Genomic DNA, 27,603 nt, shown 5'->3' with positions numbered 1-27,603 from the left:
CTATTTCTTTAAGTAATTTGAGTCAATCTAACGTCTTATTATGGAAGACAAGACCTACTAGGTCTTTCTTCAAGATAGTTTTTTGGTTGTAAGTTAGGGCATCAGTTCTGAAACACTCCTTCCTATTATGGGAGGATTTTATAATTACAACTGCAATTAAAAAAGCCCCAAAACCCTGCAGTTTTTCCTCATAAAATTTGTGACTACATGGCATTGTCCCAGCAGACTTTCACAGGTCTTTGCATTCCACAAAAGTTTTTGTCAAAGCTAAAAATTTTGATGGTGGTAAGCCAAGGCAAGGTTTCCATGATGAAATTTTCAGTGAACTTTGCCTAATGACAACAGTATATTAACTATGAATCATATAATATCTGCGGTCTGAATTCAACTTAGAAACAGTTTCACCACTTCTTTTTGAAAAACAGTACACATTTATCTTTGACTAGTTTCTTAATGTGTAGAAATTAACCTTTTGGTTTTAACAACCAAGTTAAATATTACACTAAATTAAAATCTTTGAAAAATATGAAGGAGTTATCTGTTTACCAATTCTAACTTTATAATGAACACTGAAAATGCAGTCAATATGTCTGTTCCTTAACAATCGCAAATTTTACAGATGAGTCTGAAAGCTAGCAGGCTCTTCTGCAAACATTTAGTTCTCTCTGAAGAGATATTGACTTATGAAAGACCTCTAACAAACTACTGCAGCCTTAACAGACACTTAGTTTACAGTTTAATACCTGTAACAATAAAATACTTAAAATAGGAATTACGATATAGGTAATGGAACGTAACTTGGAATTAGAAAGTGACTTCAACCCCTTATGATGACATGTTAAAAAGTATTTGGATACAAAACTTCCAAGCTCAGTTTAAGAGGTCAACACATCAACTGTCAGAGAAGTCACCCGCTGTTGACAAACCTTGTACTATTCACCCTTAAGACTCACTGCAGTTTCAGTTACATTCTAAGTATGAAAAACACATCATGTCTTTTCAATAAACTGTTCCGTTCAAAGTTTTTGACAGCCAAGATACATGTGAAGTGAAAACAAAAGTCAGGCAGCATTGTTCAACATCATTTTAATCTCCACCGAGGGAAAATAATATAAACATGTTAACGCAAACAGAACATGTTTTGGAAAAGACCATATGGCACTATGACAGGGTTTTAGTTTATAGAAATGTAATTTATAATTTTATAAAAATTATATAACAACAACATCTTTCAGTAACATCAGACAGTATAGAAAAAATAAATCTCAACATTAGTTGTACTCTGATGCTCCTTCTAGTAAGAAATTTAAAAGTGCTTTTTAATAAGTGTTGCAACTCAAGATTAGTGCAATATGTCAAATCTGTCTTAAAGCAGATATTTATAGCAATTGTGCAAGTTACACAAATTAACAAATCCCATCAATCTAGAAATTAACACTAAGTGAGGTAAGTATTCTAATTAGAATTAAACATTCCTTAAATAGCTTACACACCAATTCTACTACAAGGAAAATACTGGTGTTCCTTCATAGAAAGGCTCAAACCTAAACATGATGTGAACTTGTACTACAAATCAGTGAATACTCGGAAGTTAAAAAAGCTCTTGCAAAATATACAGTTTAGTACATTTACGACCCAATGCCACAAACAGTACCTAATGCAAAATATACGAACTTAAATAAAACCAAACGTTACACTTAGTGTACTGAATTTGCTTTTGAACACACTATTTTGTTCCCAAATCCTCCTAGAAGCTCCCATATAAAGTTAGCACATTAACTTAATGTAGAAATTTCACTGTATTTTTATCTGTAAATATGAACAATTTGGTTACCAACTATGACTGCAACTATGAGTACCATTACTCTTCAAGCAAGTGAAAAACACAGCACTAGTTGGGGGCGGGGGGGGGCGGGGGTGATCAAAATTTACTCTTCACTGTTTTATACATGACCATCTGGCAATAATAAAAGATACCCTATATTTCTATATAATATTTTCTGCAGGAATTCTCAGAACTCTAAAATTAGTTTTCGTTTCATTGTAGTTTCTTTACTCTGTGATTTACGATGCATAGTAACTATTGCCTTTTATATGCAGGCCTCATTTTAAGAGAGGCAAAAACTAGACTGTTAATGCTGAGCCCTTATGGCTCATTTGCATATGGAGCCAAAGGCATTTCGTATTTTATTTCTCAAGGTGTTTATAAGCAGGATTTAAGTCACTATCAACAACGGGAATAAAATATAAATTAATGAACTTTCATTCTAATAGGCTATGGCTTAAAAGCCTACCAATTGAACTGTTTTTCATAGTATTGCACTTAACTTTAGTATTAAACTGACAGTTGAAGCCTGCACAGAACTCATTTTATAACAATATTTCAATAAAAAAAGCAATAAATAAAATGCAGTATATTAAAACAAACCAGTAGGTTTAGTCCATATTTCTCCCACCACAGTCCGAACTGCATCATATGAAATAGGTCTGGGACAGTCTTTGGATACCAACTGCATAGTTCTTTCAACATAATAGACTACCCATAACAATAAGAGAAGCAATTAAAAGCTTTCTACAGTAATATGCTAAACTGAAAGACAGTACCCTTGAGTATGTGTCTCAATTAGCTTAAAAGGATTTGTTGCCTTTGCTGAAGATAGCTTCAGAAGTTAGACACAGTTATTCTGTGACTGCATATTCTCTAGTGTGTTATTTTACAGGCAAGTTGAGTCTTTTTTAAATATGTTATATTAACCCTGATAATGACGTAGAGACTTCCTGCTCCTAAACCAGGAAGTTGTTTCCCAAAATTTAGTAACTTGTCATTGCAGTGACAAGTTGGTTAAGTCTTTAGCAGAGTCTCTAATCATCTGTTCTACCTTGGGATTTTCAGCTCCACTGGTTGCTAGCTCCTTGTCAATAAGCCCCAGGTTGTGCAAATTGAGGATGGAATCAGCAATAATCCGCGCTGTCCTCTTCTGGTAGCCTCCAGACGTCACCATCAGGATGGGGATTCTGCGGCTTCTGGCAGCCTTGAACACGACTTCATCTCTCTTCACAATTCCCTGCAAGTTTACAACAGTTACCGAAAAAAAAAAAAAAAAGAGTAATACGAATATGATATTTTAGTTCGAGCCTATGTTTGTGGATTTATAGTATTGGATGCTTGATAAGTGATTAAGCCCTACATTTTACAATATGAATAAAAAAATGCATTTAAAAGTTCTATTAGCAGATTTACATGCAGTATCATTAAAAAACTCAGGAAAAACAGCAAATGAAAAATCGTTGACTTGGTTTTAGAGGACACAACAGATAAAACTCTTTAGTATAAATTCCTAGAAGAATTCGTGCTCAAAGGCCATGAAGTCTAAACTGACTACAAAGTTTAGAAATGTTCACCCTATTTTACAGGTGAGGAATTGAGACTAAGAAAGATTGTCTGAATTCACATTGCTTTAGTTTGTGCTCAACTTGCATAGCACCCTCTGACACAAGTTTAGCAACTTCATCAAGATTTCAAACCTACAGAAGAACCAAAAATTCAAATCAGATTTTACACGTTCACAATCACTAGCAGAATTACAAGCTTCCAGTTTCCTTTAATAAAAGCTAATACTAAAAGAATCTATGGCTGAAGGGGGAGTTGCAGAATGTAAGTAACGGTAAATCCATAGAAAGGAATAACCTCTTACTAATAGAGAAGGGTATGGAACTAAAAAAATAACAGATTGCTGACCAAGAGGTACTGTACTGTCATTGAACCCATACAACAGAAGACTTCGAGTCTCTTGGGTTTCAAATACGTACATGTCGGGAAAAAGAGAGAATTCAGAAATAAGTTAGTAAAATCTGCTTTTGTGGAAAAAGTAAAATCAGAGAGTTCCAGAGATACATAAGAGGCATAAATAATCCATTACAACTCCTCAAAAAAAAAAAAAAAAAAAAGGACTAACAACATAATAGACAACAGCTTACAATGGACAGCTCAAAATTTAAATAACTGCAAAACCTAGAGAGGGGGAAGGGATTAAAATGCAATCAAATACAAAAAATTAAGGAAGCAGCAGCAAAAGTGTTACAACAAAATGAATATGCACTACTCAGACTGGTTAGAGGAAGACTGTAAATACATCAAGAAATATTACCCTGCCATTAAAAAAAATTAGACCAGAAACAAATGGTAAAGAGTAAAATTCAAATGTAGCTGAAAAAATATTTTGTAAAACCATACAACAGTAATGCGTTTTGTATAGTTTGACACAGCCCTGTAAAAGAACAATGGGAGTAAGGAATAATAACTGAAAAATAAGACAAAGGAAACTGAAGAGTTATATTAGGAACAGATCCTTAAAGGAAGTAACGGAATTACAGAATGAGCTATACGTCCCTTGGGAACCATCACTGGATGCAGCAAACATTATACCACACAAGAACTGGAAGCAGTCACTGTTCATAGGAGCCTAATCGCCCCATCCCTGCTCCAGCATCTCTAGTGGCTGAGCCTGGAAGAACCGAGGGCAAAACACATGGGCTTATTCCAGCATTTGCGTGTTACCAAGAAAGAAAATACCTCAAATGAAAATGACAGCCTGATACAGTTCCCACTTACAAACAAAGGTAAGAGGGACTTACCTGCTACACCTCAAGTTTTCTGGCTATAGCCTCAAGCACCAAGAAACTATCACTCACAGCACTCTGAGGCAGCATAATTTTGAGTAGAATTAACACTGTAGCAAGAGTTTAAAATATGAATGACATCTACAACTGTAGGACTGAAGACTGGACTAATGAACCTTGAAGAGATGAATCATCCAGGTTCAATGCCTTCAGTTTCGGCATTTCCAGTAGTCTGGAATTTCAAGCAGCCTGGAATTTCAAGCTTGGTGAAACATGCCATTCACACCTAAGCCAACATGATCAGAGAGACAAGAAACCCTGCCCTCAATTCAGAAAACAAAGGCTTGAGCTACAGAAACCTTTTCTCCATCAGGCACCTGAGCCACTGGTTGCGCAGAGAAATGGCACTCTGCCTTTCATCTCTACTTGTGACCAGAAGAATCATTTCACCTTTCTTTCCTAATCCCTACATTTTGTCTCTTTCCCTGCACAGCACTCAACAAGCTACAGCAACTCATTTTTCTTGGCAATTAACACTGCTCCTTCTCAAATAGCAGCAGAAATTTTGAAGAGGCACATCTTAAAGTATTCTCCATCTATCACTAGCTTCCATTTCTCTTGGTAGCCACTACTCTCCAAAAAGCTCTGCTCCGTCAAATGAGATCTTACACCTCAGGTCATATCCTCTCCAAGGTCAAAACCAAACAAGTCCAAGCCCCTCAGCTCTTCCTTTCTCCTTAGAGACTTTTACACAGACATGGAAACAAAACCTGGAGATTCAGAGTGGCTCCCAAGTTGTTCCACCTCGGGTCCATCGAGGACTTTGCAGGCAGTCAGAAAGCAACGAAGCAGCTGCTCAGTGACAGAGACAATAAGAATGAGGAAATACATAAGGAAGCCAATAAAATCCAGCAAGGAACTAGAGCTCTGTACAAAAGGAAGCATTTGAGAACTAAAGTACTGCAAAACAGAATGAAAACTGAACAGATTGAGTGATGGCTCGATTACAAGGGAATCCGAGAGCTCACAAATCAAGAAAGCACTTTTCTATATTGAACTGGCAGACACTAAGAGAGAACCAAATGTGAAAACAGGAGAGAGAACTGAGGAGCTGTCAGAGAAGGAATAATTAAAAAAATTGAGGAAATACGAGATCTGTAAATTTTTGTTTATTTTGAGAAAAGCAGACTTGTTATATCTGGAAGGTGAAGACTTCTATGAAGCTATACAGAATAAATCAGAATTTAAATCTGGTACCAAACTGGGGAGAGAGAAGGTAAACTGAACTGTAAAAGGGTAATGATATTTGTATAGAAAAGAATGAGGAAAGGGAACAAAAAATCTGTTCATTTGTTAAGAATACACACACAGGCTGCACAAAATTGCTAGAACTGGAAGATACCAGAAGAGCAATTTAAAACAGCTGGGAGTGCTACAGAGGAAATTAAGTGTAAGATACATACTGGGGGCAGGTGACAAAAGAAATACATCACAAAATGGGTTATGTGAGGGCAAAAGAAACAAAAAAAGAAAGAACCAAACAGGAAAAATAGGAGTCAGGTGAAGTGTGAAAATACATGCCTCTCTGGTTAGTGTCTGGATGTTCAAAACTAGTGTATTTTAGAAAGAAGACAAATGATACTAGAACAGGCACCTGAAGAACAAACATATTTAGTCAGGAAGAGACAACAAAAAACATACGGTGAAAGAGCAACAGAGATGTACCTATACGTATCTGTAACAAGAAAATGCTCTGGTTTAGTGTAAAGTATGCACCTCACCATCTAACAAATGGCCACAAGTCACTCTCAGGACTGCCTTCAGTATCTAGTGAGGAGTGGAAGTCTGTAGCTATTTTAGTAGCATACAAACCTGCGGTGAAATAGCAAGTCCTCCCAATGGATCGCCATCCAGAATATCAGTCCCAGCATTATAAACAATGATGTCAGGTTTTAACTCATTTAATGCTCCTTCCACGTGAGTATGTACCTTCTGAAGATATTCTGTGTCCTCTGTACCCCACTCTAATTCCACCTTGCGTTTTATGGCACCTAAAAAATGTTTCGATGTTACTCAATAAACAAAGCATTGCTTTAGAAAGAAAATGCAAGATTTAGGTAAGCAAGAGAAAGAGGTAACATTTCTGGAAATTTTGTAAATACACTGCATTTTCACAGAACCTTGAATTAAAGAAAATTATTCAACTACTTGTTTTCCCAGCAAATGTAAGCACAATGACCTTGAAAAAGTTCCATTTAAGAGAGAAAATTAGATGCAGAAGGAAAAAAAAAAATAGTATCTGAGACACAAGAGGAAAATGTTATTGAAAAACAGCTGATCTACATGTCCATTTACCAATCAGCAAAGAAATCATAAAGAAAATGATTGAAAGTAACCTAAATAAAGCATAAGGGAAAGAAAACACTGAATTGCTATTGCAGAGGAAACAGTTGGGGGAAAACACAAGATAAATATCCGTGAGAAATTATTAAGATGTTTTATTTTTATCACAACACTCAAAACTTAACAGCAAGGGATCATGAATTTGTGAACTGCTTTATGAACATATAACAAGATTCAGCTTTGCCCCAAGCATTTTCAGTTTAATGTTCTTACCCTGTAATCCTACCAGAAGAGCAAATATCTATTCTTAATTTAAATCAAATTATTTCTAATGCTTCTAATAAAGCATTAGAAGTAGAAGAGGAGGGTTGAGAAGGCAGAGGGAAGAAACTCAAGGTTATGCAGCCTAGCTTTGGGCGCTTTTACGGAGTTATGTGTAACTCTAAATCTGAATTAATCAAATCTACGTCAGAGGTGTTCCAAGGTATGACTTCCACCTCACCATACCCTATGCCTTGAATTAAGTGACTTGGAGTCTTAAGTGTGGATTCAGCACCCACCAAGTGGGCATTCAACACAGAACAATACTTATTTATTCTCGTGATTGCTGGGTAGGTTTTTTTTCCTGCTTTCCATCCTTGTTCGACATTAGTGAAGCATTCTTTTTCTTTCTTTTACTGCATCAACATTAGTTTCAAAGATTTTTGTTTCTTTATGGTATTCTTCCTGAATTCTTTTCTTATTGTTATATAAATGTTCATATAAATCTGCACAGCTGTGCTCTTCTGAACAGCACTTAGAGCCTCTTCAGGGTAAAGAATCCGCTAGCTGGATGGAGCTTTAGAGGAGGTGGTAAACACATTAGCATGGGGAACAAGTAAGTATTGTTCTGATGAAACCATTAAGAAGTTGACACAATCATGAATACGATTCCATGCCTCTGCAGGTCTCGTCTTCAACTCCACCACAAAACACAGAATTATAGTGATTAGTTATTACCCAGATCAGGGACTACTGATGGACACAGTGATGGATCTGTAGGTTAGAACGAACACAGCTTTTGCATTTGATAGCCTTTTGTCCATCACTTGCTAATTAGTGAATGTACTTCCACAGCTTTGAAAACTGTAAAATGACACTCAGACCAACAGCAATGCTTTTTTAAGGCCTGAACTTCGAGTTTCAGCTATCAACTTTTTATGCTCACCCTTCAGTGACCTAGTCCTTTTCCCCATACATCTGCTCCTTTCTCTTCCTAAACTTCTGTGTAATTCCAAACTACTTCCCCTTAGGGACTCAATACGCTTATGGCTAAGCACTAGGCAATGTTAGCTAGTCTCCTTTTTTTTTTTCCTCTAATGAAGTGCATGGGGCAAGAAAATGTACAGAAGAGACTCCTGTAATAAAACATGGGGAAAACGAGTAGGAAGTCCAGGGAGACAGTGATCAGTTAGAGTTTACCCTAAGGATTCGAACTCTCAGGTTCAAGCCTCTACCTCCTGATCTCATCTTCGTCTGGTTACCTAGCAGGAAAGAGTTTAAAGGATTTAGCCACTGAACTCCTATTTAGACACCCTTTGCAAACTACAAGGAACTACACATTCATATGCCTTTGGCTGCAGCCTTCTGCGCCTCATGCTTCATCTGTAGAAAGGGAATGCTAGTATTCCCAGCTTCACAGGAGAGGGGTGAGTTCAGCATTTCAGATTTGCTAACAAGGGCTTACTCTGTTTTGGTCTTAATCCATCTGTTCAAAATGTTGCCATTTGATATATGAATAAAGAGATGCTTTTCTTAGAAAAAAAATCTTCATTTTCTTGCAATTTGTCTGCTTACAGACATGATGTGCTTAAAATGGTCATTTTTTAGTTTAATACCTTGAAATACATATACTGCAATTTTCAAAATCTTTACTAGTTAAAAAACAGAAGTACACTGCACTGCACCTAATTCTTGCCAAGAATCCAAATTAAGTAGGCTTTTCAGAATGACAGCGTCATTGAAGAAATTCAACAGCAGAAGAACATCTCCCCCAATAAACTATGATTCAGTTAACAAATTAAGCCTGTAATAGATGACAGTATAACAGAATCAAAAGTCAAATAAGCTTTGGGCTTTCGCATTCTGATTTAACCATTATCAAAACCCCACTAATTAATTGTGACAGGTCACCAGATACAATAGGCACATCACAGTAGGGATAAACAAACAACAACAACAATCAAGCACCAGCTCTTAACATTTGTATGATCTCCTTTTGCTTCCCAACTTGTTTCACATTCAGATGCATCTTGCTTTCTAGATGCTTATAAAACAAGTTATACTGGAAAGACAACACTTAAATATTTTATAATTTATAATTTTCAAGAGAACATGAAACCTTTAAACACATTATTAGCTAATCCTTGGTGAATTCTTTTATAAATTTGGTGTAAGGGAAATATTAAGTTCTAACAGTTATCTTCAAATCAAAAGGATTATCGAACTCACTGCTCTAAGCGTGGCATGAGCTTTTGAATGGACTGCTAACAAAGTCCACATAATATCCACACCAGAAATTCATTCCAGAAGTCAGGGAAAACACTGCAGCATTAACACAATTGTGATATAGCACAGTGATCATTGAAAATTCTATGTTCAATGTGAAATTAAAAAAAAAAAATCTAGTTAACATTGTTGCAAGGAAGCTTATTAGTAAATGAAGAAGTTAGTTATGAACACAGTAGGTCTTTTACTTTTTGGAACATGAATTTCAACTACACTTACGTTTAGCAAATCCATCACCTGGATAAATATATCTATTGTATGCATCCATAATGTATACCCGATGATCATCCATGAAGTCCCTCTCATGGCCATTTCCCTGAAGGAAATTTACAGTTAGCTATTCCTAGTATATTAACACAGAATTAAATAATCTGCAAATTCTAGAGTAATTAAGACTACAAAGATCTAATATTTAAAACTCCTGTGTCACTCTCTTATTTATAGGCTTGAAGGTTATTTTGAGGTGCAGAGTTCTGGGGGCTTTGACAGTATCAGTCTGAAGACTGCAGGTATTATCAAAATCAACACCCTTATATCTCTGTGGAGGTAATTATCATAGATCTCATTGCACATGTAAGAAAAAGAAACGAAAATTAGAAGCTAATTGTCTTCAGCAGCATCACAAAAGCAACTGTGACCATCAAATAGGTGTCACATCTTCCAGTTGTGCAAAAAAAAAAAAATTCACTTTCAACTGCTGCAGGGATACTCATATTCTTACACAAGGATTAATTAATAAATAAAGCAGATTACAGCTCTTCTGATAATTTAAGCCTTGGTGTGATAAATAATCTCTAGAAAAATTACAAACACTAAAGACCCAACAGTTTAACATATTGTTTAACACCCGGAATTCCCTACAAAAAGATTATATTGGGTGTAAAGACGGATGCTCAAGAGAAAACTCAGATTCTGAGTATTTCCCCCTCCCCCATTTCTGAATTTAAATAGTATTCTTTTGGCTCTCATTTAGACTTTTTCCCACTAGTATAAAAATCGCCTTTTCACAGCAATCACCAAGATAACTTTGTTGAAATCAGTGTATCATACAGGACCCCAGCCCCTACCCCCAACAGAATTTCATTTAACTATAGAAACAGGCATTTCCACAGATATATCTTCTGTAATTCAGTTACAGAATTTATGTCCTTGGACAGTTAAGCTATATTTCTGCTACAACTTCCCCTCCTGGAAACAAACAAACAAACAAAAGAAGAAAGAATCACTGGGCTAAAGCTAGTCAATGTGTGTGAAAAAGGGAATGGGAAGCACCAGAATTGCATTTCTTTATGCTAAAAAATGGCAACTCCTACTTATTTCATCAGCACCTTTGGTCCACAAATAAACAGTTCATGAACAGAAATCTAGGAATATGAGAGTCTCTGGGTGAACCATTTCCTTACGAAAGGTGAAACTCGCCAATGCACCAAGAATTGGAGCACTTACAAAATGAGAGTATCTGCATACTTAAAAAGGATCTGCTGAGCTACTACTTCACACACCTCTCATTCCCCAAAGAAAGAAAACAAAGGGGTGATTTAATGTGCAGACTGAGATTACCAGCATGATACCTGAAAATCAAAATACATTCCAGGAAGTTCTTAAAAAACAAAACAAAAAACACCCCAAAAAAGCACAAAAAATTCACACCTTGACAGAGATGGCTGAAGAGAATCATGAACACAAAACGTCTTCCTATTGCATAATCTATGTCCTTATTTCATGGTAATTTTAGGATGCCTAAACTTGCAGATAAGAGAAATGACAGAAGATGGAAAACTTGCAGCCATTAGGCTTCCTCACTGCCATGGAGCTACTTAAACATGGTTTATTTAAACATAATAAATTATCTTCAGTGCTTCAGATTGGACATAATTTTGGTGCATTAACTGCTTTTCTAAAAATACTATTTCCCTCCTTTCAGGATTTATTTTGGAAATCCTACCAAAGATGAGATTTGTTCTCAGTACCCACAGTAAATCACTTTACCAGGTAAAGAGTGACGCATTCCCTACTTCATTAGCCTGAAGCCAGCTTTCCATTAAAACACTGAAGGTCAAATTCACCCTCAGCAAAGCTTGCTGCAGTGATCACGCATGCTGAACTAACTGTAATTCTGTTTTAAGAGATTCTTGTTTCTTCTGGGATACTGATCTACTCCGGAGATTGTTATGCCTCAGATCAGTAGGCAACTCAAAAATATTTTTACATCTAGCCACATGATGGAGCTACAACTCAGTTTAATTTTATTAAACTGGCTTAACAGCCTTTCGGACCATAAAAGAATTAAACTGTTCACGGTTTCCATCATCTATGATTAACGTCGTATTCTGTGAGTCGACAGTTTATACTACTATTAGAAAAAATGGTATTTATCACACACTTGTATTTCGAGCAAAACATCTGCAGCACTGAATACAGGTAAGCTACTCACCTGATGAGCATCCAGATCAATAATTGTGGCTTTAGACACCCCTTGTACTCTTTCAAATAGGAACTGGATATGTAAGCAAAGAAAAAGATGGAGAAAGTTATGAAGTTAGGTGACATTAAACTGGAGGCTTGAAGCTTCCACAGTATATTACTGTTCTGATTTGAATGTAGTGCGTGTCTCCATTTCATTCACCAAATAAACGGCCACATGATTCTAATATATTTAATTACAAAAGCTCTAGTTATTTCACATAAAAAGATAATTTTTGTGGTTATACAATAAAAACCCTATACATTTCCACCAGATGAAATGCATGAAACATGCATTTCACAGTCATCTGTGCAGGTTATCTGCCTATCTGTAGAGAAAGGTGGTGGAGAGAGGGAAGAAAGAGATTTCTACTCATCTCTTCTTTCTCCCACAAAGTACCAGACACAAGACAGGATCAAGGACATGTCTTTCCACAGCATCCCACACTAACTTGCAAAGCGGACTCCGTAAATGAGGCATAAGGCCAATGGCACCGAGTAACACAATGGAGCCCAGGGCAATAAACCCTGTTGTAGTAATACTGGCTCTACAGAGGTGTAGCTAGTACATCTCTGCATGGCACACCAGCCAGACAGAAAAGGACAGCTCCAACTAGGGATTATAAAGGTGATCGTGGCATTGGTGGTGTCAGAGGCTGGAGTGGAACCAGCGACAGCACGGAGAAAGCAACAGCAACAACTGTGGGTTGGGATAGGGTGAAGCAAGAGCTGCATAGGCCTCAAAACATGGAGGAGCTAATTTTGTGAGACACAAACGATAGCACAAGTGAGGCTTAGCAGCAGGAAGGGAGAAACAGTCCACTGTGATGGCATCCAACTGTATAAGCATAAAATCCACCATTTAGGAAAAGCTGCTGTAGGGACTGTATGTATTAAAGCCACTTTTAGTAACAGAATTCATTTCTTATTCCACATCTGTGAAGAAAAAAATATTTTTTAATTCTTTGAGTCTTAACTTTGACAAGTTACTATCTTTAATATAGACATGGTAAAACCCAAAGATTTTGTATAAACTGTCACCCCCTATAATTTCTCAATCTGTATTTTAATGATAGGGAAAATAGAACATTGTGGATTACTTTTCTGCAAATTACCATGCACAGAAATTAGGATGTTATGTCATATAGTGTGCTGCAATCATTAGAGCTTTTTTATGTTTGATTATTACTGATACTGTACAAATATTCTAGTATACAAATATACCATAGTACATTTGATAAAAATAAGCCCTAATTGCAGAAGGCTCTTGCTTCAGCCTTTCAACAGCTAAATACCAAATGTATTCATTCACATTCAGTGATTATTTTGGAGACATTCACATTTTTATTCATGAATTTGAACCACTCTGAGCACTGTATAGTGCAGCTTGATTCAGAGAGAGGATTTCTGTCTCTGCATTCACCTTGATTGTAACCACTGAAACTAATGTGGAATTTTCACGTTCAACTGCAAGGCTAGGATAATTATCATTGAGGATATTAAAAGTCAATCTGGTTTGATTTTGAGTATTTTTTTTTTCAAGATGACATTATTAATGCAATTGTAGTGGTTCATATTTACATTCATAATTCTGATCCCTGCAACCCTTCCCTTCCACTTAACAATACTGCATATGCGTTATGTTCTGCAGCATCAAGTACCACACCATTTTCCTATTCCTACCCATCTATAGATGGCTTTATTTTCTCCTATTAAGATGTAAATTAGTTCTTATGAATTTGTGTGGGATTTTTTTCCATTTGCACAAATAGTAGAAAATACTGGTTTAAGAGTACTTCTTACCTTTATAGCCAGTGTGATATCAGCATATGCACAAAATCCTCCACCTTTGTCACTTGAACAGTGATGAAAGCCACCCCCTAAACATAAAAATGTTGAAGAGGTGAAAAGCTAGATAACTAAGGAACGTAGATGGTCTTTGCAAAGAGACAGAGATCACTTACACGTCAGGCACTTTTTTTCTTTAGCAAATACCGCGCCTTGAGCTGTTAAACCCTTACCTAGCAACACAAAACATCTCATAGGGTTTCTGTACATATCTTATGTGTGGCCTACCAGACCATCAGGCAAAGGATCTGCAGATGCCCAGATGAAAGGGAATTGTCCCTTTCATCTAGCAACCACCTTAAGAACTGAGAAATGTACATATGTAACACAGGGTGCCTCCATGACAAAGCATAGCACTTTCAAAGTTCAGCTCCCCCAGGCATGCTGGAGTTGCATAATTAACATTATGGGGCAGGTGGACAAGACATGTGGAAACTTCTTTTCTATGCTGAACACCGGGTCAAAAAAAATACCCAACTAAGAACTATGGTGTTATCATTATTTGTACATGCCATTGTCTTTTGCAAACACTCAGACCAGAAGAAACTTCAAGAACTCCTCTTTAAAACACACACGCACACTCATTACATGAAAAAAGCACTTAGACCTCCCCCTCCCACAATGTATTTTTTATATAATAAACCAGAACTTTTTACTGAGAAACCCACTACAAATATCTAAGCAAGAAACTTAACAAGCTCCCTTTATACATCGGTAAATATGACAGGCTTTTGGGTTTGTTTTTAATGTCTATTTAATTTTTAATATTGGATATTCACTTTGCAGAAGATGTGTGTAAGAAATAATGGAAAAATCCCAGAATTGATGAGCTCTATGAAAATGACAAGCTAAGTCTTACATGAAACAAAATATTGCTTCAGTAGTTTACTGGTTTTGCATTGCTATTTGCTACAAGCAGGAGAACAGATTTATGTTCACTATATTCTTCAGAATTCGTTCATTCAAGTCTTTTTCAGGAAAAGCTGCACAGCCAAAAATAGACACTAACGAGTAGAGCCCTGCTCTCCAGCATATCAACCAATCCTTTGATCTGGTATAATAGATAAATTAGCTAATGATAAGATCTATGAAAATTATTTTATAATTTAATGAAAACAAAGATTTTACTGAAATATTTACATTTATTCCAAACATTTTTCCTTAATTTTTTTTCACACGACTTCAATCCAAACACTTTTCCTTATATATGATAGCATATCTTTATCCAGTTATCTTTTTTTCTTTCCAAAAAATATTTTAATTATAAAACTGCAGTATGGGTGATAGTGGATGAGAAAACAAATCCAGTACTTTTTTCATTTTTTTTTCCTTCAGAGTTGATTTTAGTTAAACACAATCCAGTCATTTTCTGTTATTATAAACAGAATACACACCATGCTAAATGAAAATAATATGATTTTAAACACACTATTTCAAGTACCATTTAATGCACTACATTTGTACTTACCCACATTGATCGCCCAGCCTCTATCAACAGCAAGTTTTCCTGCCTTAAGAAAATCACGGTGAGAACTTCATGAATGAACGAGGCAACCATTTAACACTGTCTGCTTCCACCCCAAATGCAACTCTTGGCATTCGGACATGCCCATTGAATCTTCAGATGTTTTACCACTGCAGGTCATTCTGAATCAGATCTCTGAATACGAGCCATACAAAACTATCCTCAGCATAATTAGCTGAAAAAATATTTGATATCTCATCTGTATTTCATTCTCTGGCAGTTGAACAGATCTAAAACTAACAGCGCTTTGCAGAGATGAACACCGACCCTCAGCAGACAAATGAAAAAGGGAAAGTACGAGTGTTGGTAAGAGCAAAAAGTGAGCAAAAATCTCCTAATATCCTTCCTGTTCATGTAAAAATAGGAGGAATGTAAGCTCAAAATCCTGAAAATACAGACTAACATAGTTTCAGCTAGGGGTGGGGACAGAAAAATGCTACAGTATGAAGTGTCCTGTGACTTTCATTTTTTTAAATGATACAACATGTACAGTATAGAATATTACCAATCTTTTTCCCTCCAATACAGAAAAACTGTGCCTGTATCTCTCCTTTGAACTCAAATGACATTCAGGGAAGGGAAAGTATTGACAGAGAAGAGATACATAAGGCTTGAATGATGAAAATTTAATTGAAAAACCTGACTTATTTTGGCCAGGAAGAGTCAAGCAAGTGTTTAACTGCAGTATTCCTTAAGTGTCATGTTAAAAAAAAAAGATGACATTACTAGCTGTAATTTAAAAGAAAAAAAAAAAAAAAAAAAGAGGTAAAACCAGATTATTCTTTTCCATAATCACGGAAAGAACACATTACACATCATATATGAAAGGAATTTTGGACAGTTGAGAATTCTTCATCACCAATATTTACATCTGAACAGTTCTAATTTAGTATTAAGAAAACTACTGGGAAGGTAAACATCATCCTGTTATGAACGTGCTAACTTACACAAATTAGATCTTGAGAAAAGATTGTAGTTTCTGAACTATAAAACCCATTAAGTCACAGGGAAAGCACATTATCTGTGATTTAGCATACTTCCTAGGGATTCCTCACCAAAAACCAATCTTTCCATACTGCTAAAAAAATCATTAAAAAGTACAGAAACTCAACAGGAGTTTTCTTGATAAACAGGACCATCAGGAATAGCAGAAGATTGTACTTCTGACTTGTACTGTACAAATTTTATTGTCTGATTAATCAAAACTGCTTTTAAAGTACATAACCTATTTCCCCATAATGAAAAATAAAAAAGGTAAAAATAACAGCATATGGTATCAAGATCAATCCAAAAGTGACCAGTGATGTCATCCATATTTCAGGAGGCATGATACAAAGACATAATAGGCAACTAGTGGCTATCTCTTCTACATGACCACATTTACAACTAGCGAACACACATTTATGAATTAAAGATAACACAAGCACAATGAAAAACATCACAAAACTAAACTATTGACTAGTTAGAACCAAGCTGAAATAGATTTCACACATGCATACTGCCAAGACCCTCAAGAAATATCATAGGTAGAATATTAGGAACCTCTAGACTGTTCCTAATTATTTTTCTCTTCTACCATTTCCTTCATTCCTCCTAACTATTGTAGAGAAAGACAGCGTGGCTATAATAAGAGAAGACTCTGCATGTTCCTATTCAGACAGGACTTTGCAGACCAAAAACCCTCATCTCAATAACCACTACTGACTGCAGTCAGAAATACAGCACAGACAAGAGAACTGATCAGGAGTCTAAAGTGATGCTGAAGGATAAACAGAGACAGAATGGACCTACTTCTTTGTCTATGAGTGACAACCAAAAATTTTTAAGCACCTTGAACTATATGAACCACATGAAATCAGAATTGTTTCCCTCTACTACTACCCAGTCTATAACATCGGGGGGGGGGGGGGGGGGAGTAGTCAAACTACCCCCAAACTTCCCAGCAGTCCACTGAAAGCAAGATGACTACACAGATATCAGCAAAACCAGTTTGGTGCTATTTCCAGCTCCTGCTAGTAAACTGCCAGGAGAAAAATGTTCCAGGTGGTTTACGCAGGTTTGCATTAGGAAGATGCACTGTGTTCCACTTCGATCATCTCCACTTTTGCCAGTTAACACCTACTAAAGAAGGTCACACTTTTTGTTATCTAGCCTATTACCATAACCCAGTAAGTCTAAAGATTTATCCAGAACCTAGCATGTTCTTTCCAAACTCATATACTTAAATTGTCCTTAAAGGTTGGTTTAACATTTTCAGTAGTTTATCTGGTTTTCTCATGCTTATGCACTTTTAGGCTTCAACAAAAGCAGACATTGCTACACTGTACAAACACTTTCACATATTTCCTTACCTCACTAGTCTCTGACTTTACACAACATGTACATCCAAGAAGACAGAGCAACACAAGAGAATTAAAGCAGAATCAGGAAATGGGATTTAAGAGGTGAGAACAACAATAGCTGGAGAAACAGAGTCCAAGGTGGGCAAGATACATGCAACTTTTATTTTGTAAGAGAAAGTCATTTCCCACTCACAAGCGTGAATTAAAACCAGACTCAGCAACCTGCAAGGATACTTAAAACATGGTAAATGTCGCAGGACTCGCTATGGTCCTAATGATTTACGAAGAAACCACTGGCCATTTTTGACAGCTCAGAGCAATAAGCAGCAGTTAACTCGCTTCATACAGACAATTTCAGCATCAAGGAGGTGACTTTTTGATCTTTCCCTCTACTATCCCCATGTTCAAAAACTTACTGGAAGTCTTCCTTTGCTACTTCTCTGCTATGACTACAACTCTCACCTTTTCCTCCAATCATAAACAAGATTTTTCTGAACACATGCATATGTATGTCAATACATTCTTCAATTACTCTGAGTACTTCACGGTATCATGAAGAGCTACATTATGTAAACACTACATTCCCCATTACACATAATAAAATGCACCAGTTTGCAACACAGCTCAAACATGATGATATATTCAAACTTTTTGAAGAGCTCCAGATTTTTAAATATCTATGACCAGTAGTTTGGCTATAACAAAGGGAGTTAAGCTGACATGCTTAAAACAATTAAATCGCAGTTAGAAGACATTTCTGAATCTTAACGGTAGATATTTAAGCCCAGTCACAAGTTGACCAGGCCATTCTATTCCTTCTCTACTACCTTTTGGTAATAAAAAACACAACTGGCAGAGAGTTACTTTTACATACACACTTGCAAATCCAGCAGTTGGATGGGACACAGATCTAACAGAGTACTAAAACACTGAAAGAAATTGCCATTTTTTTCTGATAAAGAATAAGGCATTGAGTAGTTCTATCATTAAAAAAGTAAATACAACAGAAAAGCAGGATATTTCATCTTGCCTTAAAATCTGGTAACAACTGGCTCTCTACTTTCATTTCACATAGTAAAACTCAAGAGGACTGAAACTTAATAGTGCCCAGATCCACTTATACACACAAATGATAGTAGCAACAGTTAATCTCATGTCAGCCCCATGAAATTAAAGAAAACCTGGAGAACTGCTTCACCAAACTTTTGGGCTCACTCACATCATTCTCATAGGTCAGACTCACAGACAGATTCAACCTTTTTCATTGTTTCTGAAAACTGTACTGCACTGCCTTTTATGCACTAGTCATAGAAGAGCTCTTTATATTATTTATGTCTTTAATGAATTCTTGATACATTCACAAAGATAAGCATTTAAAACTTAGAAACCTTGATTCCAGTGCAGATTACTAAGTACCTATGTTTCTGTTGACAGAAATGGGAAGCTACCTATTATTAACCTATTTCTGAAAATACTGCCATTACTTTATCATTCATTTATGGCTTCCCACTCTCGCTCACCTTTAATATCCAGTAGTTGCAATAAATCCTATTCTCATATCTGGCATAGATGTACTCTGAAAGGTTTGCCAACCTACAGAATAGTGTTCTTCAATAAATGGCTTCAAATAGATATAGAAAAAGCAATATAGGCTTCTATCCTTTTCACATGCACCCACTATAACAGCTACCTTCAGGAAGAGTAGCTAAAATGCAGCAAAGATCTATTTGTACCATAATATTAATGATTTCAGATAGGATTATTTGTCTTCCATTTATGTAACTGTTACAGCTCAGTGCCTGCGAAGAGAGATCGGGACTGTTACCATCTTCTCCCAGCACCATGCTGTATAGTTTTTGAACTCTAGCTCTAACATGACAAGGAATGACAAAAAGGGCAGAAAAGGTTCCATTAGTTACCGGTTTACAATTATAAAGGCATCTTTTCCTCCATACGTGGTTTAAATAACTCATTCTTGGCTCCAGCTATTAACTGTTTCCTTTCCTCCTACTTCCTCAACATCTCTAATGGCAATTCTCAGGCAAAATTACATGTCTGGTGACACTGACACAGCTCGTCTGACCAGAGCGCTCATTTAACTAATCAGAAAACAATTCTGTTAAGGCGAAACAGGCTACATCTCACTCAAGTTCGGCTGAGCTGCTTATGTAGTATTTACAATAGAAAAAGTAGATAAACTAACTTTAATCATTAAAATGAGCAAGGTGATACGATTTTTAAAATTTAAATACTTATCTAGTCTCAAGAACAACCAAACCATGCATCTCTTCCCATACAGTACCAAGGCTGTTTGATAATATAGAAGCTATTTTTAAAGCATATATTTACCAATTTTGAAACCTCCCATTCCTAGAATTTGCCTGTATTTGAACACTGTTCAAAACTAATTCAGTTTCTGTATTTGCTGTAAGTCCTGCTATATCTACCATTGCTTGCCCAGGCTGCCCCTTACTGTCTCTTCCGCTTCTGCAAATTACAGACCATAAAATCAGGTATGTCCTTCGTCTTGGTAGCTGCTAACAAGCGGCAAACTTTGCTCATGTTTAGGACTGTACACTAACTCATTTCCCTCTACAGGCCTCCAGTGCTCAAGCCTTTGAATTATAAAAAATATTACAACTCACAGGTTTATAGTGTTTTGATCAACAAGTTTAAATACAATAAAAGTGAATCAAGAGCACCTTACCATTATCGTTCCTCCTGTCTGGGTTCGTAGCGGTTTCAAAACTTTTCTCTGAACAACGAAATTGGGAAGAAAGGCAACTGGTGGAATTTCTGTGATTGTAGCCACAACAAACGACCACTACAAGGGGGGGGAAGAAAAGTTCCAATTAATGCAGCGTGTCTTAATGATGACATTTAGATCCTTCATCAGTTGCCATTTACTGAAAAGGAGCTCACAGGTCCTTAGCAAGATTTTTAATATTTTTAGATGGAGGTGACCACAACAGTCCTTACTAGTAACCTCCAAATAGGTTCATCCTCACGTTGTTAACTATGAGAATCATCACTTTCAATCACCATCACTAGGTTTTTCAGATTTTAGTATCAAATGGTAATAAATCAGCAATTTTTCAGCAAGCTAGTATTTCAGAAAATCTAATATCCCTAGGATTAGGAGGAAGAATTGTAAAATGTCCTTCAGCAGTATTAATAGCAAGTTACGCTTGATATATTGTTCAAGCCTAAAATATCTTTTCCCTTGTCAAGTCAAAAGGATATACCAAGGAGAAAGGAAAAACAAACAAACAAACAGACAACTCAACTAAGAACTTCAAATACTTAAGTGAACACACAGTGCAAATTTTAGCATGGAAAACTGATTAAAATTTATTTAGCATATTAAACACTTCTGGAAAATGTTTCAAGGAAACATTTTGTTAAAAAGTCGTATTGTCATGAATATGATTTGAAGGTTAGAACACAAAATATTTGCAATATGTAAACGCTTTTTTTGCAAACACATATAGATTACTTCAAAGAACTTCTACTAACATTGCTACCAGCGATAACACTTCTAAATACTTCAAAGTGTAAGTCACAAGCAAGAATATACCTCTTCATCCAATACTGAAACATTTCAGGTATGAAGCATTATGCATTTGACACCCTATACAAAGATTCTGAATAGATCCTATTTTCTTCAACATTAGGAAATTTAACTAGATTCAGTACATTTGTTGCCCAATTACTGTTAGCTGTTTACAAATGATAGGACATACAAGTGGCCAATTTTAACCAAAGACAATCGCATGCCAGTTTTGGGGTCCTCTAATATTCAAAAAAACTTAAGCTACTTTGGCTTCCCAGTTATCAAGTTTCAACTACAAAGAACTATTGGGTGGGGTGGAGGGGTGGCATTATTCATAAAGTTCTTAAGTACTAACTATATTTTGTCAACAGTTCATTTTAAGCTCTTACTACTTTTATATTTGTAAGACATTATTCTGTTGCCACACTATCAACTCTCCATCATTAACAAAGTGCTTGAATTATTTTGTAATATAGTCAATCTTGATAAAATCTTTTTTCAAGATATTTTAGCTTTTAAACAAGCATAATATAAAAAACTAGATTCAATCTTGTTGTTCTAAAATGGAATTGAAAAGGTCGCATTTGGATAAAATAAATTTTCATCTCAAATGTGAATGATCACAAAATTTCAGAAAGTTTTACCACAGTTTAAAAAAAATTTAATCTCAACGGGATGAAGTGGGAGCAATAAAGACTCAAATCAACACGTACGCTGCTGCAGGTTTTTAAGTGAACGTGAGAAATCCATACATGGTACAAGCAAAGAGTAAGCAAAGCTTTCTATTCACAGCTGAGGACGTTCACAGAACAGTGCCAAGCCCAAAGACATTCACTGCTTCAGACTTAGTCCTTTACTGTGTTTATGTAATTCCTAACATACGGGGGGAAAGTCATTTGACTGTGAGGAAAGTCTTGGGGTTCAAGAATGCAGCTACAGACTAATGAAGACGCTTCTCAAAAAACACCACTATAATCATTGAGAAATATATTGCCTCAAACTGTGGACAGTTTTGCGCTTTTTTCCTTCAATGTGCTAATTTTGTTTTCCAACATTTCCTGCAATAAATTCTCAGAACAGCTATGTATATACTCGAAAAAGAAATCAAAAGGAATTGGTTTTATATAATTGTATACTTTTTCATGTTGTAAAAATAAAAAATTATTTAATAGATGAGGACTACATTAATTATGTTTTCCAGGCTGTCAGTTGGCTTCCATAAAACAAGTCTTCACACATATTAGTTTCCTTTGATAGAGAACAAACCCTTCAATTTTATTTATTTTTTTTAAATCACTATTTTTTGCATTCAAATTGCATATATCAGAATAATATCAGTTTCTTTTTCTTTTGGTAGATACTTGCTCTCACTCAGTCATCATCAAATTACTGATTCTCTAGTAAAGTTTTGTAGACATGTAATTATGTAACTTAACAGAAATTAAAACTTGGTCTGGATTCAGGGAAGAGTAATAATCATACATAAACACTATTCAATAACATGCCTTCACTTATTCTTTTTAGTTATCAACTCCATTTAACTCTTTCTTTATTTCTATTGCTAACATAGTAAGATTTTTTAAATTATTTACCTTCCTGCGTTTTGGATAAATAATTCAATGTATGAATTTAAGTTTCAATTTTTAAAAAATTTCACTGCCTGTTTTCTTAAAAGCAGTAAAGAAGTCAGGTTAACCCTTAACCAGGTATATTTTCCTTTAATACATGCCTCCTACCAAATGCCACATTTAATGATACTGCCTAGTAGTTAAGTGTAACACTATACCAAGATGTTACATACAAAAAAAAACCCAAAACAAAATTAAACAAACAAAAAAACCCCACCACCAACTTCAAGAGTTCTTAATTTTCCTTGCTTAAGCCCAAACTCTATAATAACATACACATTTAATGAGGATATTCTTGCATGACTTTAACGTATTACTACTATTAACTTTAATTTCTTAACTATAAAAACTCTTCTTAGTAAGGTTAAATGCCTTTACAAATTGTTTCAAATTATTAGTGTTCAAGGACTAAAAGTTAAAGTGAAAAACTAGTATTAGGAATATAAAGCTAAAGTAGTTGCTTTTATGCTGATACATCCTGGACTAATACAAACAGTACATTAATGATCAAAACCAACCTCTGATGTACTGCCTTTTATGTTACGCATTCATTGCATTCCAGCATTTTAAAGTAGCCAACAACACATCAAATTTTAAAAAAATATGCAATTTTGTTCTTTAATATCTAAATTTAAAGTGTGTTTAAATCTTTGATAAGTTCCTGGAGATAGTCCCAGCTTCAAGGGAAAATTCATGGACTTACAAATTCAACACCACGCAACTAACGTGGATTTTATATTTAGAAGGTTGCCTGGGACAAAGCTATTTGGGTCCATCTTTAATAGATGAAGAAAGTATGGTTTTAGCTTGAATTAACAGAAGATAAAATCATAAAGGAGAGTAGGAAGCTCATAATTTTCACCAAAGTTCCCAGGTCAAGGTATGAACACAGTATTATCATTAGGAATAAGATATTGCACTGGTAGAAACTGATGATAGCCAGGTGACACACCCAAGAAAACCAACCAGCCAAAAAAACAATTTTGGTGCATCAGTCTCCCAACCAATGAGTTGGAAATATTAAAAGGAAAGAAACAAAATCACTTAACTAAATGCCACCTTATCCTTAAGAGGTTTACTAGTTTGCTTTAGCTGCAAAGAATGCCCTACAGCATTTGCACAGTGGTGTAAATACTGAAACCTGTCAGACCTTGCTCCTCGTGACTAAGTATTCTTGTTCAATGTTTTCTCCAAACATACTCAAATATCATTACCTTTAAAATAACATTTCTGTATATTCCTACAGACCTTTACCTGACACATTAACATCTACATGAAAATTTAGGTAAAAGGGATCAAATTCATTTATCTGCTCTCATGACCTTTTAAACTAACATTTTACAGCAAACCACCGCTCGCCTTCATAAATTTTTCACCAATGAAGTTTGAAAAACGAGAGCAAGGAAAAAGCACAATGTAGGGAGCAAACAGAGACAATGGATGACAGCACAAGAACTCACGAACTCAGGAACTAGAGAGGGGAATTTTAAGCACTTCTGAAGGTGCTCATTTTATTCAAACCAAACCCACACCTTTTCAGCTGCTGAGTCACCTTTGGTCACTAACGCAATGCACGCAGCCCAAGCTGCATTCTGTGCTGGTTTATCTGAAGACCTAAAACAGCCAGAAGTATCGCAAGCTGAGCTGATTATTTTTTTTTATGAGCCTGCTTCTACTGCCTTCATTCCAGAGAGTCCTACCACCTTCCCCAGGCACACTGCCAATACATGCAACAAACAGGCAGGTACCTCTGGTCTCTTGGCAGATGCACTCACATGACTGGGCAAGAGTCAAAGCACACAAGCACTTGAGCACCAGACAACAATCCCTATAATCACATCAATACACTTTTCACTAGGCATAAAAATTTACATTTCTAATAAAGCAATTAACTTATTTTTAAACTTACATAATTTGCAAATATATAGAACAGTTTAAAATTTGTAAGTTCAATTGATCAATCACCTGTTTCAGATCACTTTCAGAAAAGCACATCTTGCATTCCACTGACGCACAAGCATTATCCTCGTCATTTGCATTTCAGTATTCACTCACATATGTTATCATAACTTCTCATATATAAAAATGGTTCAAGTGAAAGACTTATATGGTCTGAAACCAGCTTTAATCTCATTGCCTATCTTCTTCCAAAATTTCAGAATGCTGATATGCAGGAAATTCATTATTTTACATAACACTAGACAAAGGCAATAAGTGGAAAAATACTGCAAGCAAATTATCCAAAGTCCGGTCATTACCTTAGAGATCTAAATTCTTCAAAGGAATAACTGAGGGGGAATCACCTCAATTCAAAAGGCCAAATTTTGTTGTAAGGACTAGTCATGTTACCTAAAGCAGGGAAACAGGGAGACCCTTCCTTCCAACACAGAACTAGCTTCCAGTACTGTTTGATCTACTTTGTGCATATTATTTTGTTTCTCTTCAACCAACCCCCAGCCAGCTTCTTTAGCTGCTGCTACAATACCAAACACCACCTCTTCTTGCAAGTGTATGGAATTTCCTACCAAATTCATGCTCAAATTTTAAATGAAGAATACTCAAGCGATCCATTATTTTAAGAGACCTAGGCACTCCCAGAAACGCAAGCACCTTTGTAGTCTTCAGAGCTGATCTAACATAAAGCTATGCCATTTATTGGTAGATCTGTATTTGCCTGGATTTTAAAAAAAAATAGCACAGCAGACTTTGGATAAGGCAATACAGAGGACACCCAGGGCCTTTTCATGTCTAGCCACATTTTTTCGTTTGCAACTAAGCACTTTTATCTTCGCTGCTTGGCAGGAATTTGCTGGCATGACCAACACAACATCTTCCAGTTTCTACATTCGCAGGAAATACTCTCTCAAGAAAAGGGGAACAAGAGATACACAGTTAATCACATCTGAATGCACACAACAGTACTAGTTTTGAACACCAAGACACAAGTTATACAGACAATTCCCTGTGAAGCCATCCTGGAGGTACTAAAAATATTATTATGGCATTCCAAACTGAGCTATGCACATTACACCCTGCTTCAAAGAAGTGATTCAGTAAATAGAGGTGAGTGGTTCTATGGAATTAAAAGCTCAATATCAAGAATAGCTGCAATAAGATCAAATCTAATGATGTATTAAATTGCATGTAACTTTATAGCACAGAATGAGGAAGCGTAAGAGAACTCAGAAAAGGAGTAAGAGTGAAAAAAGTTCACACAAATAATAGGTCCCTTGCACAGAAAAATAAAACATTCCAGAAATAGCAATACAAGGACTCTTTCACTGTGGAAGGACAAAGATGACTCAAAATAACTTCTTTTGAATTATGAAATGGAAGATTATTTCTCGTACAAATCCCTTCTCTGCCCTCCAAGTAAAGAGCTGCAAAATAAAAGCAATGTCACCTGCACTCATCTACTATCCAATTCCACCTACAGATGACTGAATATATTGAGAAACAGAGATCTCACATGTTTATGTTTTAAAGTTACACTGAAGTTTAACAAATGGATGTTTCATTTAGAAATACCCGGTGAATGCTCTTTATCCCCTGTAAATATGTAATCCCGTACGAGCTGGTATTGGAAGCCTTCACACACAGATAACATGCAAGGTTATGCTCCTACATTGATCTTTCAACTCTCTCCGTATTCCACTGGCAGCGTCTAAGTACGAAGCCAGTACTTCCCCCCAACAGACTGACAGAGAATCCCTACACGGATGCTCTTTTGAGATTACATAAACCCCAAACCCATAAAGCAATCCTTGCATTAAAAAACATTCAATAAAGTACTCCATTTTAGTGCTCTCCAATGTGTTTTCAATTTCAGAACCGTATTTTACTCGAGTAAATCAAAACTTACACTTTTGAAGACTAAAACCCTTGTACTAAAGAAAATATTATTTACATCTCAAACATTAAAGTTTTCCTTATGTTCATTTAACTTTCCTGAAATATCATTTCATTTCACTTCTATAACATGGTAGACCCTCCTTCCCCTCCACCCCTCTACAGTGTGATTTGCCTACTATTTCTATGGTTTTCTTTCAGTATTCTCAACGACAATGTTATCAATGTTATCAAAATATAGCATTCTATAATCTGTAAAAGTTGATTCTATAACAAACCTAGTAGGATATCCATTGCCTTTGACACTAATTCTAAACAGTCTGCTTGAAAAACACATTAATAAATACAGCACCTTTAATTTATTAAGGTAGCGCCTTGTGTGAACAACCAAGAGATCTTCATCCGTAGCTTCCCGTGCCTGTACAATCAAGTCATCTGCAATTAGTTTTTCTTCTGAAACAGGAGAGAAATAACAATTGACATTGTATACCATTGCTTAACTTCCCGTATTACACCCTGCCAAAGAAGGTACTTTGACCTTGATGTAATAACTTCATCTGTAACGTACGTCACTGAAAAAACTTTACTCAGTGTTTACAAAAATTCCAAATACATACCCTCTATACATGTAAGCTATTAAGGTAGTGTGTATATGATAAATACTGTTTACAGAAAGTTTTCAGAGCTTAATCATGGTAACTTCTTGTTTAAACTGAAAGAAGAGACAGGTAGTGACAGAGGATGGACAGACACAAAAGAATCACAAGACTCCTTACAGTCTAGGGCTTGATACACTGGGGAAATCTTGGTGCTCATACCATCAAATATTCACCATTCTTTAACATGCTTTAAGAAATTCCACAGTTGATACTAGTATTTAATTCC

The 27,603-nt window shown here is 35.9% G+C and overlaps 1 protein-coding gene across 1 annotated transcript in view; it reads right to left on the bottom strand.

Moving 5' to 3' along the window:
* Positions 1-1,071: 1,071 nt before the first annotated feature.
* HDAC11 (histone deacetylase 11) overlaps positions 1,072-27,603 on the bottom strand; it is a 33,217-nt gene continuing 6,685 nt past the window's right edge. Inside the window, exons 3-10 of the mRNA XM_050904518.1 lie at positions 27,071-27,171; positions 20,396-20,512; positions 15,290-15,332; positions 13,777-13,853; positions 11,945-12,007; positions 9,730-9,826; positions 6,493-6,671; positions 1,072-3,065 (exon numbers count right to left, since the gene is read on the bottom strand). Of these exons, the coding sequence (XP_050760475.1) occupies positions 2,823-3,065; positions 6,493-6,671; positions 9,730-9,826; positions 11,945-12,007; positions 13,777-13,853; positions 15,290-15,332; positions 20,396-20,512; positions 27,071-27,171 (920 nt within the window). The 3' untranslated portion in view covers positions 1,072-2,822. The remainder of the gene's footprint in view (positions 3,066-6,492; positions 6,672-9,729; positions 9,827-11,944; positions 12,008-13,776; positions 13,854-15,289; positions 15,333-20,395; positions 20,513-27,070; positions 27,172-27,603) is intronic.

Source organism: Gymnogyps californianus, chromosome 13 (assembly GCF_018139145.2).
Source record: "Gymnogyps californianus isolate 813 chromosome 13, ASM1813914v2, whole genome shotgun sequence".
NCBI classification, from domain to species: domain Eukaryota; kingdom Metazoa; phylum Chordata; class Aves; order Accipitriformes; family Cathartidae; genus Gymnogyps; species Gymnogyps californianus.
Note: the sequence above shows the minus strand (reverse complement) of the source record. Positions and strands in the feature narration are given on the sequence as shown.